The 18,826-nt window shown below is 38.2% G+C and overlaps 1 protein-coding gene across 3 annotated transcripts in view; it reads right to left on the bottom strand.

Moving 5' to 3' along the window:
* The window catches only part of LOC105463453 (nuclear receptor subfamily 3 group C member 2), a 365,650-nt gene that overhangs the window by 181,945 nt on the left and 164,879 nt on the right, over positions 1-18,826 (bottom strand). For 2 of the 3 annotated variants that reach the window (XM_011710526.3, XM_011710525.2), the window contains exon 3: positions 3,560-3,711. In XM_011710526.3, coding sequence (XP_011708828.2) covers positions 3,560-3,711 — 152 coding nt within the window. The remainder of the gene's footprint in view (positions 1-3,559; positions 3,712-18,826) is intronic. The other variant, XM_011710529.2, reaches the window with a different exon arrangement.

Below are 18,826 nucleotides of genomic sequence, written 5' to 3'. Positions count from 1 at the left end.
ATATGTATATACATACAAAGTCACATATATACATACAGACTAAGAGTACTAAACTGTGCCTTCTTAGTGCTTCCTTTATTAGAGTCAAGGACGCATAAATAGACTAACATATAGGGTATAATTTTCATGAACTCAAGAACTGATATGGCAAAATAGCAAGGCTATATTATGAGACTGAGAATCCATACTTTAGCTTAGGTATAGGTTTGGAGTCCTATGACTTGAGTAAGGGTCTAACTTTGGCCTGGGGATTAGGAATAGATTGGGTGACTAAGTCCGATCCTAAATGTTTTCATCTACAAAAGGAAAATAAAACGACACCTATATACCATGATTTTGTGAAATGAGTTTTACAAATATTATAAAGCTTTATAAAAATAATCTCTTGTTAATTCAAAAATATTTTATATAAAGATAGCCATCTTTTTCACATATTTAATCTTTCTCACACACAGGATAAAAGAGTAAACTAACAAAACATACAAAAACACAAAAACAAATAGGTCTTTACTCTCACGAAATTTAGATTTTAAATTTACAGCATTGTTTCAAGCAGGTGAATGATTAAAGTCTAACTCCCGAATCAATACAAAATAAACTATATTAATATAAGTCTTAAGAAGACATTCATACAGCCAACAGACACATGAAAAAATGCTCATCATCACTCGCCATCAGAGAAATGCAAATCAAAACCACAATGAGATACCATCTCACACCAGTTAGAATGGAAATCATTAAAGTCAGGAAACAACAGGTGCTGGAGAGGATGTGGAGAAATAGGAACACTTTTACACTGTTGGTGGGATTGTAAACTAGTTCAACCATTGGGGAAAACAGTGTGGTGATTCCTCAAGGATCTAGAACTAGAAATACCATTTGACCCAGCCAACCCATTACTGGGGATATACCCAAAGGATTATAAGTCATGCTGCTATAAAGACACATGCACACGTATGTTTATTGCGGCACTATTCACAATAGCAAAGACTTGGAATCAACCCAAATGTCCATCAGTGACAGACTGGATTAAGAAAATGTGGCACATATACACCATGGAATACTATGCAGCCATAAAAAAAGGATGAGTTCGTGTCCTTTGTAGGGACATGGATGCAGCTGGAAACCATCATTCTCAGCAAACTATCGCAAGAACAGAAAACCAAACACCGCATGTTCTCACTCATAGGTGGGAATTGAACAATGAGATCACCTGGACACAGGAAGGGGAACATCACACACCGGGGCCTATTGTGGGGAGGGGACGGGGGGAGGGATAGCATTATGAGATATACCTAATGTAAATGACGAGTTAATGGTTACAGCACACCAACATGGCACATGTATACATATGTAACAAACCTGCACGTTGTGCACATGTACCCTAGAACTTAAAGTGTGTGTGTATGTGTATATATATATACACATACATACATATATATATATATATATATATATATATATATATATATATATATGAAGCATTTACCAAGTTTCATTATCCATGGACCATCAGCTTCCCAATGAAGGAAAAAGTTACACCTGCATTTAGGTTTTTGTATGTTTGTAACTGAGTTATAAAAACAATTCCCTAGGTAATTCCACAGAAACTACTTAAAACAAGAAAAACTAAGCAAGAACTTCTAGAAAACCTTTTGCTTCAGAAGTAGTGAAGGGGCAGACTCTACAAATAGCCAAAATGTGGGTTCTGACATGAAGGTGGATCTATAGGTAGAGCCAGCTGGCCAACTGCCTGCTCCAAAATGCTCTTCTCCACGTCACTTTATTTTGACATACCACTTACTTTGTTTACTAATTAAGTGAGCCAGAAAGGCAGATTCTTATATTGGAAAGCACAAAGTGGCCTGAGAAAGGTGCCCGATGTAAATTTCACCTATTTATCTTCTACTGAACCAATCATATAATTAAGGAAAGAGAGAAGAAGGCAGGAGAAGCCTTACAAAAGCAAACTGACTTCAGCAGTGTGCAAATTTATTTTTCCTACTTTTTGAAAAATTGGCCTCTGGTAACAGAACCCACATTTTCCTAAGGGAAACGTCCTTCCCCATTCTCGGTCTAGATGGTTCAGGTTGTCCAACTCCAGCCAGAACCAGCCTATCTGATTACTACATTTTCCAGCCACAGGCACTGGGGCAGAGGTGGGCACGTGAGCCAAGTTCAATCTGAGGAGATTCCACTGGGAGCTTTTATAGGAATTGCTAGGAACAGAAAACCTCTTTTTAATGGAGGTCTGGTAGCTGTCTCAGCACCACGAGAGAACGTGCATGAGAACAGAGCCAGAACAAAACCAAGCGACTGAGCAAGCGGGACTGAGTTCTAACGACCTGGCTTAAGACCATGGCTTGCCTGAAGCCAAGCATACACTAGGACTTTCCAGTGTGTGGGCCAATGCATTTCCAATGCTGCTTCAGTCAGTTTGCTGAATTTTCTATCACCTGTAACCAAGAGCTCATAATCCTGAGAAATAATTACTGAGCTCCTTCTACCAATTCAATGCTAGGTTTGAGGACCACCAAATAATTAATAGTGTAAATAATGTAAAAATCATGTAATATCAATTAGGGCAAAAATCAATCTCAAGAGAAAGAATAATTATTTGATTAACTTTTTCATTCCACAACTAAAGATACGACCTTGTGATCTCTGGCAAAACAGAGGGAAAACATTCAAGTCACTTATGTTTAAGCCTCTGAAGCACCAAATCATCTCTAAGAAAACTTCCCTCAGAAATAAACCTTAGGGAGTCTTCATGTGGAGCCCCTTAGTGAATGTAATTGTCTATTACACAATGAATCTTTTACTAATCGCAAAAATTCGACACTTTCACCAGACACAGTTTTCAATATCAATAAAACCATCTGGTCTAAGGCTGATGGTAACTAACTGCTTATAAGTGAGGATGGGGAAAGGTAAAAATAAATTAAAGACAATTTCTCCTTAAGGAGTACAATCTTGGGTCAGAAGCAAAAGCTAGCCTAACTATGCAGAGTGAATCTCAGTCAGGTTTTTCATTTAACATGCTCATTTGGAAACTTTCAGGAGGAATAAAGGCGGGACTCACACAGGGACCTGGGGCTTGAACCAGCTGGTAAATGAAATTATTCTGTATGGAACACAAATCACAGACTTGATTCTGATATTAATGTTTTAATTTGCCACAAACACATATTCATACAGAAACCCAGAAAAGGCAGAAATCATGTATTCTGTGTGTGCCTAGTAAAACTGCTATTCCAGATCACACAAATTAAATTTACGATGACACGGAATTATTTTTCTGAGTCTTATTGAAAACCAAACTGTGACAAACAACAAAAAAAAAAACCTCTTTGGTTGATCCTTGCTCAGAATTTCAAATTCTGCTCATTAAATATTGCTCTGTGGAAAATCTCCAGGTGGTTTTTATATAAGGCACTATTACTGTTTATCACTGACAGATGAAATCAAAATTCTTTTTGAAGAATTCCCAATAATGCTATAGCATTAGCTGTACAAGTAAACTACATACTAGGAAAAAATATGTAAAAGGAACACCCACATGAACATTTACCTTCCACTGCTCTTTTGAAGAAAACTTTGCAGCTGCCACAGGTGACTACCCCATAATGACATCCTGAAGCCTCATCCCCACACACCAAACATATTTTTGAAGGTCTTGAAGATCCGGTAGAAACACTTCGTAAAGTAGAGCTGGGGAAAGAAATTGAGATTTAAATAACTACACTGTAAAGGCACATTTAACATGCTGCACAGCTTAGCTCAAAATTTGTCAATAATCATGGTTCCAGACAAGAATTCAGTATGTAATAGTCACATACTACATGACTTAGCAAAATAAAGGTAAAACCTGATATGAATGGAGCAATGCTATCAAGGCTATTGTAGAGCAAAGCCTCTTATCAGTACTGAGAAATAAGAAATAATCAAATGTAAACTTCTTTCCTTCTTTTCCTATTTTTGGAGAAGGTTTACCAGAAAATCACATTATTTGCACTTTAAGTGGGCAGTGCAAAGAATCTTGAACCAAGTCATCAGGGACGTATTTGCTGGCCTTTTGTTTCTGCATCAAAGAGCAATAATAATATTACTCAAGACTCTTCAGACTCACATTATATATCTCAATTATGCCAAAAATTTTTTAAACCTCCCCTTTCCAAAATAATCCACTAATTTAAAAAAAAATTTATCTTGTCTCAACTGCCAGCAGTTTTATCCCTCTAAGCTCCCACATTTTTTCATGTTATCTTATATAGATGTGTTCTAATTACTTCATTTTGCTTACTAATTTGAAGGGACACAGCCAATAATAAAACAAAAAGCCAAATAGGGTAAATATCTCAGGTATGTTTCATGGTAAGAAACTGAAGGGCTCTCTGGGAAACAGATTTTAGGGACAAATGTAACCCTTTAGGCTCTGTTTGAATACTTTTTAAGGGGAATCTTCTCAAGATATATTATATAGTACTGTGTTACTTGATGACACTCCCTAAACAAAATGTTTTAACTTCTGATAAGGAATCACAATTCACTGACAGTTTAGATATGTACCAGGCAGGCAAACACGTTGATTTTTCAATTTGCAGTCCACATACATTTCTTGAATATTTACCTGCAGGTTCTGTGCAAGATGCCAAGGGAAAAAAAAATACAAAAATCCAGTCTCTGCCCTCCAAGTTGGTGGGGGCATAAACCATTATGAAGATCCAGTAGCAACACTTCATAAAGTAGAACTGGGGAAAGTGCTATGGTGCATTATGGTAAGCGCTATGGTGCAGGGTAACGGGGGAAGCACACTGTGAATAAAGGAATTACAAAACACTTCCTCAAATGTGTCAGCTAACCTGAGTTTTGAAGCATGACTAGGTGAGAGCCAGAGTAAGAAAGGGGGCAGAGGCGGAAGGGTGTGCAGTGGCTCAGAGAAATGGGATCTGGATGGGCTCAGAAAACTTTGGGTAGAGTTGCTGTATGTCACTTTTACCACCTTGCTGTCAAAGCTTTTGCCTCCATGCCAAACAGGAGAAACATGGAAAAATGACAATGAAAAGACTAAAATGGTTATGTTACAGTGAAGATTTCTCTATTTTTCAAGTCTGCTAAAATGTGATAATATTGCGTTAATATTTGTTTAAAGTATTTCGAAGTATACTCTCACCAAAAACAGATGAAAGAACAAGCTATACAGCTGCTTAGAGCATGACTGCCGTTGTAGAAAATGACTTCTTAAATCAAGGACTGAAATAATGTTCCCCAAAGTTGTTTCTCCTTCTGAGAAAAGTGCTCTTTATTATTTTTATTGGTATCCTTTGACTTCTTTATGGCATTCAAAACATTCCATTTCAGCACCAGTAACTTCTTCAACATATTAGCTAGTAAAACTCAATCCATACCCTGTCTGACTCGTCTTACACTTCACAAGAAAATGCCACGGCTTTGTAAATATTTAGAACATAACTTAAAATCATCATGAAAACGTAATTGCTTTTTCACAACTACAAGCATACATAGGATTTTTATTCAACATTTCTGTGGGCCTTGATCCCAGTACTATTTTATTGGGATCTTAGCTTCAGTCTTTGGAACTCTCCTCTTTTTCTATCCCACCTTACTTTCTTGCTGATCTCATCTAGTCTCTTGGCTTTCAGTATCACCAATACGCTGGCGACTTCCAAATATTTATCTCTAGCCCAGACCCCTCCCTGGAATTTCAGACCCATTTATTCAACTGCCCACTTGGTATCTCCACTTGGGTGTCTAACACGCACCTCAACTTTAACATGGGCAAAACTTTGCGGCTCTTTCCCTGCCTCCAAACATGTTCATTTCACAGATATCCTCTTCTCAGTTAATGGCAACTACTATGGGTGGAATTGTGTTCCCCCAAAACTCATATGTTGAAGTCCTATCCCTTAGTACCTTGTAATGTGATTTTTGGGATTAGGGTTGTGCAGATGTAATTAGTTAAGATGAGGTCATACTGGAATGGGGTGGACCCCTAATCCAATACGACTGATGTTATTATATGCAGGGGAAATTGGAACACAGACACCTGTATGAGGAGGACACCATGTTTAGATTAAGGCAGAGATCATGGGATGCTTCTGCATGCCAAGGGACACCAACAATTGTCAGCAGACCACTGGAAGCTAGGTGAGAGAAATGGGATTCTTTATCACTGCCCTCAGAAGGAACACACCAACCAATCTTCAATCTCTAGCCTCCAAAACTGAGAGACAATAAATTTCCATAGCTTAAGCCACCTGGTCTGTAGTCCTTTGTTATGGCATCCCTAGCAAACTAATACAACAACTCTTTCCTTCCAGTTGCTTGGGCCAAAAAGCACGGACTCATCTCTGACTCTTCTCTTTCTCTCACACAACACTCCCAGCCCTGAATCTGTTAAATTTTATTCATTTTATCCACAGAACGTATTCAGATTCTGATCAATCTCCAAAAACTCCTCCAGCACCATCTACTTTGAGCTGTCAACACCTCTTACCTGGGGTTCTGCAGAAGCTTCCTAGCTGATCTTCTGGTTTCTCTTAGCTCCGTTCCCCGCTCCGACCACCCTTATTCCCTGCCAGCCCCTGCCAGAATGACCCTTATTCATTCATTCCTTTTTTCTTATTTCTATACTCTATCCCTTAATGATCTCATCCACAATCCTAGCTTCAAACAGATCGCTTGGTGAATGACTTTCCAAATCTTTACAGCCAGCTCCAACCTCTCCCCCGTGTTCCAATTTCAAGTCTGCCTTATTAGCTTCTTGAGAATACCATGCTCAAAACAATATTTACTTTCTTTTTCCAGATTTTGACGTTGTGAAAGAGTACTGCCATCTGCTAGTTACCCAGGTTCAAACCTTGTACTCTTCCCTCAACTATCCAATCTAATCAGTTACCACCACGTCCTGCTCAGTCCAGCTTTGCAAACTCTCACATAGCTTCTCTGCATCCCACTGTTGGTAACACTGGTTCAGACCCTTGTTACTTCCCAAAGGTTCTTCCATAACTCTAGCTTTTCCTTCCAGCTCATTCTACAGTGACTGCTGACAAATGAATCTGAAGATAAAGGTTCTGACTGTATTACTTCTATGCTTAGAAATCTTCAATCATCCCTTCTGAATGCCACTACAAATAAAAACCTTAGTAGGACACTTAAAATCTTTCTCCCTACTATCAGCCTTCTCCTTCAGGGTCTAATAATGCTTAACCTTATGCTCAGCACATACCAACATCCCTGTTGAAGTGTTCTGGTCAACCACCATTTACAGGACCTAGTATTTCCTCTCCCTCACTCCCACTGGGAACCCTGTCCATCATTAAAGGGTCCTGATGTTCCCCCAGCACGAAGTACCACTCTCCCTTCTCCTAACTCCTTCACGTTTTGCTAATCCTTCTCCTTTAGCAGTTACCACTCTTGCTCTTATATTAGTGACCTGTGCACTTATCCTAATCCTTTGAGGGCAAAAATTTTATTGTATGCATCTCTGTGTTCCCAATGCCATTAGTTCAGTGTTGGTACTATTTATTGAGTGAATGAAATCGCACTCCTAATCTCATTAGAGTAGAACATAATTTACAAAAGGCAATTTTACAGAAGGTAAATTAATGAGGCCAAGGTTATCAGCTCAATTCCCATATGGTTCATTTAGCTTTGCACAGAGGAAAAAAAAGAATCCAGGGACAGACTATTGTCAAAAGCTCAGCCAGCTGTCTTGCAAATATATGCATTATTAACACAAGAGACAGGCCGCAAAAATAGATGGGTTTGGAAAACTCTAGTCTCTATTGAAACACTATCACGTGTTTATCTCTGAAACCAAAAGATGGCACATGGTTGGAAAATTGTATGCATCCAGTTTGAAGGAACACATTTAGATGATACACATCACAAAAGAGAGAGGGAGAGAGGGCTCGCAGATCTTGAACTCACTTTCTTCTTAGACACTGAATGTCTTCAAAATACAAAGCATGTTTAGTGATTTGTATGTCAAAATTCAACTTCAGAGTATAATAAATTTACCAAACATCTACACATAGGATGTAAAGCCCAAACTGAGGGCCAAACACGCAGGAATCAAAGACAGGAATGGAGGCTCAGTAAGGAGGCCTGGGCTCTAGTTCTAGCTCCACCATTAACTGGTGAAACCTTTGCAAAATCACCTCTCCTCTCTGGGCCATAATTCTCAGAAAAAGAGGTTCAACAGATGATAGCTAAGATCCTTTTCAAGATATCCTTTTAAGATAAAAGTATAAAAATAAATGGAATAGCATGTCCTGATCAAGTTTAATTCAAACTGAGTTGCAAACTCAAATGAAAAACAATGTATTCTGAAAACCAGTAAACATTGTTTGATCTGGATCAAACATAAAAAATGTAACAAAATATTATTCTTTCTAAATCAGCTAATTATATAACACTGAAAATCTTTTTTACATTGATATAGTATCTGTGCTGCTGATTTTGGTTAAAATGTCTGAATAAATGTAAGCCATAGATGGTATTCTACATCCCTCCAAACCATTTTAATATTGAAGAGTTAGAAAAAACTACCCAAACTCATCATTTTGGGGGTTAATAGTCAAAGAAACATTGTTCACAGAAAGAAGTTTTTCATCAGCAAAGGTAGTTCAGAGGGTTTTATACAACTGTTAAAATATTATACAGGCAGAAATGAGTGAACATTATATTTCCATTTGTAAAGACAGTATTTCTCTTAGGGAAACACAAGCAAGCTGCAACTATTTTCAATACTAAATATACTCCTTCTAATGACTCAGTAAAGAGAAAAGATTAACCAAAGGTTTATACTGATTTTGGTGACTGTCAGGAGGAAATACACTAGTCAATCATGAAAAACACTTAGTGCGTTATGTTTTCCCCAAAAGGATGGTGCTTGGGGAGAAGTAACAAGAAGCTATGTAAGAAAAAAAAAATGATTTTTTACAAAGCAAAAAATGCCTGGAGAAATTGGCTCACTGAAAATCTCTAAGGCACTGCCAGGAATTATCACATGTAAAACTATCTTTCCCATCCTTACAGTAATTTCGTAACAACACAGTAGTGACTGATCCACTTTCAGTGATTAGAAATTCTTCATATAAAAAGTAGTCTTATTTTTTAAACTCACTCAATATGAATTAAACATACCTATCTTTTATACTATTACTTAATCAGATAAAAGCTTCTACCACCACCACCACCAGCTAGAATGTTTTCTGTGTTTCCATATGTAATCAATTCAAACATTCATTCACCTATCTTAGAGCACAGTGAGCACTGGGAGGACCATATAAACAGCAGATCAGGAAACATCCTCACATACTGATCTGAACAAGCTGGTGTGTTTACATTATTCATTAACTAGGCCAAGTATTGAAAGTCTACTGTGGGCCCCACTGTTCTAGGCACTCAGAAAAAACTAGAAGGAGAAAGTCTTTATCCTCATCAAACTTCTATAGTCATGGCGAACAGAGGGACAATACAGAAGTAAACAAATAATTTCAGATAGAGGGAAGTACTATGAAGAAAATGACAGACACTGAGATCAGACAGGGAGGGTGGGGGAGACAGGATCCATTAGATAGCTTCGGAAGGCCTCTTTTTTTTTTTTTTTCTTGAGACAGAGTCTGGCTCTGTTGCAGGCTGGAGTGCAGTGGTGTGATCTTGGCTCACTGCAACCTCCACCTCCCAGGTTCAAGCGATTCTCCTGCCTCAGCCTCTAGAGCAGCTGGGACTACAGGCACCTGCCACCACGCCCAGCTAATTTTTGTATTTTTAGTAGAGATAGGGTTTCACCACGTTGGCCAGGATGGTCTCGATCTCTTGACCTTGTGATCTGCTGACCTCGGCCTCCCAACATGCTGGGATTACAGGCGTAAACCATCACGCCTGGCCCAGAAGGTCTCTTTCTTTGGTGAGACTGAAATGACAGAGTAGTCAGCCACGTGAAGATGCTAAACAAAGGTAAAGGCAAGTGCAAAGTCTCTGAGACAGGAATGAATGCAACACATTCCAGAGACAAAAATGAGGGCAATGGGGCCAAAATGTAGTCAACGATGAGGAAGAAAAGATGAGAGGGTGTACGATGTGAGGTCCAAGAAGATGCTGGGGCTGGATCCCATGGCTTTGGAAGGCTAAAGAGGCAGACTATTATCCTGCATGCCATCACAGTGCTGTGAACTCTGGAATGTTTTAAGGAGTCAGGTCACATGATCTGATTAACATTTTAAAATCTTACTGTGGCTGTTGGGTGGAGAATGGACTGCAGAAGTGGGTGACCTTGGACATGGGCAGACCAGCTAAAGAAGCTTCTGCAATTGTCCAGGCAGGAGATAATAATGGTGTGAAGTAGGGTGAAAGCAGTAAAGACAGTGAGAAGTGGCTAATTCAGAGAAATTGTGTTAAAGTAGACAGTACCAACAGGACTTGCAGAAATACTGGATGGCGACACTATTAACTGGTATCTAAGATGGGGGGAAGAGCAGTTTGGAGAGTTACGGGGAATTTCTTTTGGACGTGATAGTTGCAGAACAATATATAGAGGATGACATGTTCCTATTTTTGTAGATAAAAGAATTATAGTCTACCCATAGGATAAACTAAGAGCCGTTTACGTCAGGTTTATTAACTGTGTGCCACAATTTCCTTATCTGTTAGGTAGTGATAGCAAAGGTCTTACCATATTGCATAGTTTTAGATTAAATGACTCAATTTATTCAAGAACACTTACAACAGTGTCTGACAAAGAGTGTTATTTAAATTCTGACTATGATTAATTAGTATTATCATTCAATCTATAATTGTTTTTTTTTATTTTTATTTTTTTAAAGAGACAAGGTCTTGCTATGTTGCCCAGGCTGAATTAGAATTCCTGGGCTCCTGGGATCCTCCACCTCAGCCTCCCGAGGAGCTGGGACTACAGGCACGTGCCACAACACCCAGCTAGATCTATAGTTCTTAATGGTGGCTGCCATAATAGTGGACCTACAGGTAATTCTACCATTCTGTATTATATTTTTCTGTATGGCTTTTAATTTGTAAAACAATGGTAAGCAGAAGAAAGGGTTTTTTAAAAAATAATTTAAAATAGTACCACAATTGTTTGTTTGCTGTATACGGTAAACAGAACTTTGTGTGCATACGGATATCAACATTTCTCGTAAGAATTCTGGCTCTCCTGGTGTCTGCAGTGTATAGGTTGGGAACAGCCACATTATATCATTAAGATAAATAATTATTAAGATTCAAATATATACTCTTTTATATACAGAACACTAAATCTAAGAAACGGAAGGATTTGGAAACCATCAATGTTTTTAAAAATACATTTAACAAACATAAATCAACCTTTAACAACTGTTTTACTGAAATTATTATTTTCAATACACTTAAAATATACTTTAAAACCTCTTTGCTTAGTTTCCTTTTGTTTTGAAAAGCTTATATTTTGAGTCACTTTTTTTTTTTTTTTTTTGAGATGGAGTCTCACTCTGTTGCCTAGGCTGGAGTGCAGTGGTGCAATCTCAGCTCACTGTAACCTCCACCTCCCAAGTTCAAGCGATTCTCTGCCTCAGCCTCCTGAGTAGCTGGGATTACAGGCACCCGCCACCACGCCCGGCTAATTGTTTTGGATTTTTAGTAGAGATAAGGTTTCACCATCTTAGTCAGGCTGATCTTGAACTCCTGACCTTGTGATCCACCCACCTCAGCCTCCCAAAGTGCTAGGATTACAGGTGTGAGCCACTGTGCCTGGCCTTGAGTCACAATATTTAACCTGAAGTAACTCCTTCTAATATTCTCATTATTTAGGGGGAATATTTGAGAGCTGTTTCATGTTATATTTTCTTTTATGATATTATTATCTTTGCTGACAAATGAATCATTTATGTTTTGGAAGATATTTCCTAACTAGATAAGGTTCATCCTCTCAAGCCATGATTCATAATGCACTACAGATAGGAATTAACGAATTGATGCACACCTTACAACCTGAGCTGTCTGAATAAAGTTACAGCTAAACTGAGAAAATTTGAGGACATAAATACTTTGGAAAATAATTAAAAATACCTTGGAAAATAATTTAAAGCACAGTGATGATAATTAGTCTTCCACAATTTACTTTTTTGTTTGGGGTACTGGAGCAAGGTAAAATTGGAGGTGGGTCAAGAAAAAATTATGCCAACTGCAGATGATGGCAAACACACTGAGATCCAAAACTCAAGGAGCTGTGCCTTAGAGACAACCATGGAAAATGGTCCAAATCATCGAGGGTCTGTAACCTGAGATTAGGTGTTAATGATTCTAGGATAAAGAGTTGAAATATCTGGTAAGCAACCAACAATGTGGCATGGAAAATGAAGAAATAGCTTTAAAAATCTACCATGTTAAAAGATATAATTAAGTGACTGATTACAACTTTTAATATGCACAATAGAGACAATGAATGAATAAAGGCCTAGTGAACTGAAAAATCCAGGGACCATTGGACAGGGCAAGCTTGAAAAACATGTTCAACAAGAAAAAGGTTGCAATGTAACTTAAAAGACAGGTTGTCCTCAGAGAGTAAGGACTCCATGTTCTTTTTGTGGAACAATGACTGACGGAGCCTACCCAAAGGCTGAAGAGTAAGGAGTAGAGAAGATCCTAGATAGAAATCTACAAAAAATCAACATTTCTGGTTAGGCAGGGAAAGAAGAGCTTGCTAACAAACCTGAGGAAGAAAAGTCCAAGTGGAGGAGCCAGATAAGGTAGAATCTGGGAATCAAAGGGAGGAAAAAGCATCTGTGACACTACACCGTGTGTAGTGTCAACTGCCAACAAGAGGACAAGACTGAAGGCTGAGCATGGGGATGTGGTCATTGTTGATACTGTTGACCTTACCGATGGTAGTTTTTAAGCATATCTGCACATGTATAAGATGCATATGTAAACCATATTAAAGTAAAAAAATCACTCCACATCTTTTCTGTTAAGGATTTTCCACACTCAGGGAAGTTGTCTTTGTCATAAAACCATACCCAATAGTATGCACTTCAGCATATACAGAGTCTCTAAAAAGATCTAATATCAAATCATCTCCAGAAACATTTACTGAGCATGCATATGCCAATCAGTGGTTGCTGATACAATGACTGTATCTATGTACAACAAACAACAAAAACAAACAAACAAAAACACTTGTAAGCACAATTTATTTGCCTCTGCAATGTGTGGCATGTGTGAGTGTACTTATACTTATTATAAGTTATTCAGAATCCTCAGGGAAGGAATCATGAACTTACTGCCTCATCTGTAGATTAGTACAACGTACATTTTAAGAAAATGACTACTAAATGCTTGAGTGTTTTTACCCATAAATACAGTGGCTTCCCTTTTGAAAAAGATTGTATAGGTACACATGTGTATGTGACATAATTTAACTTCTTCCCCTGTAATATTATTCTTACATTAAGATACAGACTTAGATGCTGACACAGATGGCATGAGACTCTGAGAACTGATAGGTACCAGATCTAATGTGAATCTTGAACACAAGTTATTTAGAAGTTACTGATTTCAGCATTTTTTTTTTTTTTTTGCTTACCACATTTTCAAAAAGTTGATGTAAAAAGTGTTTCATCACGCTGACTTTTCTCAGCAACAAAATATGGCTTCTTTCTATAAATTTAATTAACAAATCAAAGCTTCAAACATCTTTTTCCCCAGTGTTTTTCCTCACGTTGTAGAAATAATCATTTTCCTTGCCCTTGTTACTGCCCTCTCAATCCACCTGACGCTGTGGGTGACTGAGACACAAGATCACAGACACTGTTCCATCGGTCCACTTGCACCCTCTCTTCTACTTCTCTCACAGTAAGTTCTTCCACAAAGGACAAAAGGATATCTTTTATTATTTCAGAAATTTACATGAGAATGTTTCCAGAAGCTCATTCTAAAAATCCATAAATACTTCACAGTCATTAATGACAAATAATGGCAATGTTATAGTGCCTTTGCTGACATGACACCATGCTATATTTATTTCAAACCTACTATCTGACTTTTAGCGGAATTACCACTCCTCAAAATATTTAAAATGGTATCTTAAGATGACATCAAAGAATGGTCTCAAATAAATCCATTCTTTAACATTTCAGTTTCTGAATCATCAGTGAAGTCTTCGGGTATTTTTTCACTAAGAATTCCCCCAGCAGAAAACAGCAAAGGTTTTAAATAAGAGCAACCATAGGGCACTAGTCAGTAGTTTGGATGACTGACTCTGCAAAGAAATTCAGAGCCACCTTTTCTAGTCAAGCCCCAATATACTTTAGGACGGATGAATCAATGCTGTACGGTTCCAACAACGGTTTCCTATGCTCACTTTTAACTGAGCTGCCATAGGAAATAGTTGTTTTCTACCTGTTTTCAAATCCTGATGGCAAAATCAGGAATTTCTTATGGTTCATTTCAACACATTTCTGACCTCTGGCTTTAATAAAACCAGATTCTGCTATAGGATAGCATTTCCAATTAGATAAAAATTATTCTTTACTATTATGTGGGCAATAGTACTCTACTAAGTGTGGTGCCCATAGGTCTTCAAGGGTAAACATTAAAGTATGGAAGCGAAGTTGGAAACTGCTTCTTCCACTCCCAGACAGCAGAGTTCCCTTCCATGACCACATTCTCCACAAATTTGAGCTGTTATTTTCAAAATTCTTATTGTTGTTATTATTTTCATATGCTTTGCTATTTTTTTCTGATCCATTTCGCTGTTTCCACTTTTCAAGGGAAAATTCTACTTTAAAAATGATTTTAATAAGCCAAACTGAATGCTCATTTCCTGACTTGGCATGACCAGAACAATGAAGGAATCCTGAGTACTTTCTTTGGGTCTTTGTTTTTCTCAGGGTTTGAAGTTTGGGGCTGTTTCTTTGACTTCCTCCCTCCACAAATATTTGAAGCCTAAGGTTTCAGAAAGGCTGTTTCTTGGCCACTAAGATTTTCGTTGCAGAGTGAACCAGTGCTGCTCCATGTGGCCACACGAAAGTACATAAAAATATAGTATTTCCTTAGCCACCACCTTTTCTAGATGCCTTGCACTCTACTCTACATTTAAGGAAAATTAAAATAAAAAAAAAAGCAAAAACTACCAAATACTCTACCTTTCTCTATCTCTGTCCCCTTTCCACCTACCCACATCCTCCCCTCATATATATTTTGGCTTTGAGAAAAAAATCTATCACTATTAGGGGAGTCGTGGGATACCTGGCCCTTATTGGAAAAGATATTAAAATTACTTAAATATTTAATTTAAATTAAAAGGACTATTTAGATATTTGCCAGTGGTTGGAGTGGAAGAAGAAAGAGCTAATCAGGGCCTGGCTTCTTTCTAGCTAGTTCATTAGCTAGCTAGTACCTCCCTCCTCACTAGATTTCTGTTGCTGTCCTGGTATTAAAGAATAACGATAGTTACTTCCAAATATCCACCTAAGCCTGTAGATTATATATTATGAGCAATAAGCAGTTATTGAAACAGTTATCTTCTCCCTCTATTCATTTATTCAACATAACTACTAAGCAACTAATGTATACCAGGCACTGTTCTAGGTCTCTTGATATGTATTAACTAACAAAATACACAAAAATCCTGATACTTAGAACTCATATTCCAGCACCAGGGAATAGCAAGGGGTGGTGGGAGTTTGCAGACAAATCCCTACTGGAAAGTAAAGGAATATTAATATATACATTAACTTCTAGGACAATTTCGCAATACCTCCTCACTCTTACAAAAATATATCAAGCCTGTTTAAAATAGCTTTTCTTGAAAGCAAGAAAAATCAAGCTGGAAGTTCCAAATTCAGTTAACTCAGTGTAACTTCTATTTCTTATAAATGAGATAAAAACCATGTAGATTTAAGAAAGTGCTCTCAGGAGTACTGAGTGAGGATTGAATTAGATACCTTTATTATTTAAGCCTGTGGTGTGTGTGTATAAGTGTGTGAGAGAACCCCGGGAATTTATTTAAGTCTATATTCCAGTCTTTTCTTGCCTTCAGTGACGTGCGGTAGTCCTTCAAACAAAAAGGCATCCATAGTTTTACTACTGGCTTTAATGCTCAATTTAAGTATTTTCCAAGGTTACAAAAATTTGTACTTAAAAATGGCAATTGTTAAGTATACCAAAATAACTTTCATCTTTTGCCTAACACTCTTAAAAGCAATTACGGATGTTTTTTTCAGAAGTTTTTAAAATAAGAGTTAGGCTTTTGTCTTTGGCGCAGGTCTGAGAAAAGATGAAAAAGGTTTTGAAAACAAGGCAAATGGGATACATATCAAAGCAAACATGATATTGTTTAGGGGTCAGAAGTAAGTAGTTCCACTGGCATTTGCAAAAAAAGGAAAAGACTTCAGTATACCTATAAATAGTGATAGAAAATGATAAAGAAGTTGAAGTAGCCTGTTTCTTTGGTTTTAACTGCAAGAAGGCAAGAAATAGTGAAGTCACTGTGATCCGTCTTGCTTCAAATGTCTTCCTGCCATGTACTGGGGCCAGATGAGAAAAAGAAGGACAGTCATCAATACCACCTGACCACCCACCACAAAGATATGAGTGAGCCTGGCCTTTCTCCCCCCATTTTATTAAATGGAAATACCTAAAGTCAGATGGATGAAATCTCCTATGTTTGATTTCAATGCCATTTGAACATGAAATTAGGACTGCTAGATGTTTTGACTAGATTTCAAGGACATAATATCTTCCTCTATTAAAACTGTACCATCAATGCCTGTTTAAGATAAAGATTTTGAAATCTAAGGCAATATTCTCTTTCTTGTGCTTGAAACAATGTGTATAGAATATTCACTCTTTGGGAGACAGAGATTAATTTGAAATGTAAGTGACAAAACACGTGTATACACACATGTATATACCTAAGCAACATTTACCAAGCTTTAAAGATTGTGGTCGCTATTTTTTTTATATATATAGTAAAATAATGTTAAGGAATCAGATGGTATCTTGGGTTTTTTTTTTTTTTTTCTTAATTTAGTAAAACTTACCCAAACTGAAATATAATTTTCAAAGAGCTACAAAAAACGAGGGAGTCAGCCCCAGGGTGGCTGGCTGTGTTCCCAGCACAGTGTATCACAGGGACAGGAGGCAATTTAGAAGAGCCAACACAGACACGAGAAGGAACACAGGGCTGAGACAGCAAGGTGGTCAGGAAGCAGAAAGACAACGAGAAGCAGAGAAGGTACACCAGGTCAAGGCTAGGAACTAGCCAGAGCCAGTGGGCACAGAGATCCTTAAAGTCATGACTTAAGGGAAGGCTCCAAGTTGAAAGGGCTATCAGAAACCAGGCAATGGAATCACAGCAATCCTGCAGTGGGCACAGGGGGGTCACGCTCCAGAGCAAGAGACGAGGCAGCTGGTGCAGCTAGGGTGGAGTTGGGGGACATTGTGGATAACAATGTCAAGGGCAGATAAACTTTGAGGTCTGTAGAAGCCGGCTTCACACTAGGAGCACTGTACCCCAGCCCTGGCCACGTCACACTCAGCAAAAGAGAAACCAGTGGGGTTGACGGGTAATAAAAGGCAGCTCATGAGAAAAAAAAAAAAGATAGGTAATACAGGTGAGAAAAGAAAGGGACAGAAATAATATCTTTATAAAAATAACAAGTAGCCAGAAGCAGCAAAAACTTTCCAAACACAGTGTTTTACGGGATCTGCTGTTAAGAACAAATGGTGTTCAAAAAGAAAAATGGCAAATAATTTACTGGAGTCTTAGAAAGACACATGTATATAGGTTTAGTCAGCAGATTTACCTAACAATGGCATGTATTTTCAAGAAAAACAATAGCACAGATAAATTTGAGAGTGATATGGCTTGGCTCCGTGCTCCCACCCAAATCTCATCTCTAATTCTAAGGTTGAGGGAGGGACCCGGTGGGAGGTGAATGGATCATGGGGGTGGTGTCTCCTATGCTGTTCTGATGGTGAGTTCACATGAGAGCTGATGGTTTAAAAGTGTTGGGCAGCTCCCCACTCGCTCTTGCTCTCTCTCTCCTGCTGCCATGTAAGACGTGCCTTGCTTCCCCTTTACCTTCTGCCATGATTGTAAGTTTCCTCAGGCCCCTCCAGTCATGCAGAGCTGTGAGTCGATTAAGTCTGTTTAACTGACTCAGTCAATACCAAGTCTCAGGTAGCTTTTTCTTTTATCTTTTTCTCTTTTTTTGAGACAGAGTTTCGCTCTTTTACCCAGGCTAGAGTGCAATGGCGCAGCTTCAGCTCACTGCAATCTCCACCTCTCAGGTTCAAGTGATTCTCCCATTTCAGCCTCCTGAGAAGCTGGGATTACAGGCTCCCACCAACACATCCAGCTAATTTTTGTATTTTTAGTAGAGACAGGGTTTTACCATGTTGGCTAGGCTGGTCTCAAACCCCTGACCTCAGGTGATCCACTCGCCTCTGCCTCCCAAAATGCTGGGATTACAGGCATGAGCCACCGTGCCTGGCCTCAGGTAGTTCTTTATAACAGTGTGAAAATGGACTAATACAGAGATAAAGGGCAAATAATTCTAAAGTACACATCTAAGTTCACTGTTTATCTTCTAAGCAGAGAAAACTATTTTTAACTTAAACAATTATAGCCACACTAAATGGAAAGATCATTAAAAATCTGCTTATGACAAAGTTGCAAAGGGCTACCTTAAAGTACACAGGTAAGTTGATGAATTTTTCTAATAAGTGTAAGAAATTAAATGTAGGAAAATAGATTTGTTAGGGTGGAAGAAAACTTTCTACTATACATTTGTGGGGT

The sequence above is a fragment of the Macaca nemestrina genome, chromosome 3 (assembly GCF_043159975.1).
Source record: "Macaca nemestrina isolate mMacNem1 chromosome 3, mMacNem.hap1, whole genome shotgun sequence".
NCBI lineage: Eukaryota > Metazoa > Chordata > Mammalia > Primates > Cercopithecidae > Macaca > Macaca nemestrina.
Note: the sequence above shows the minus strand (reverse complement) of the source record. Positions and strands in the feature narration are given on the sequence as shown.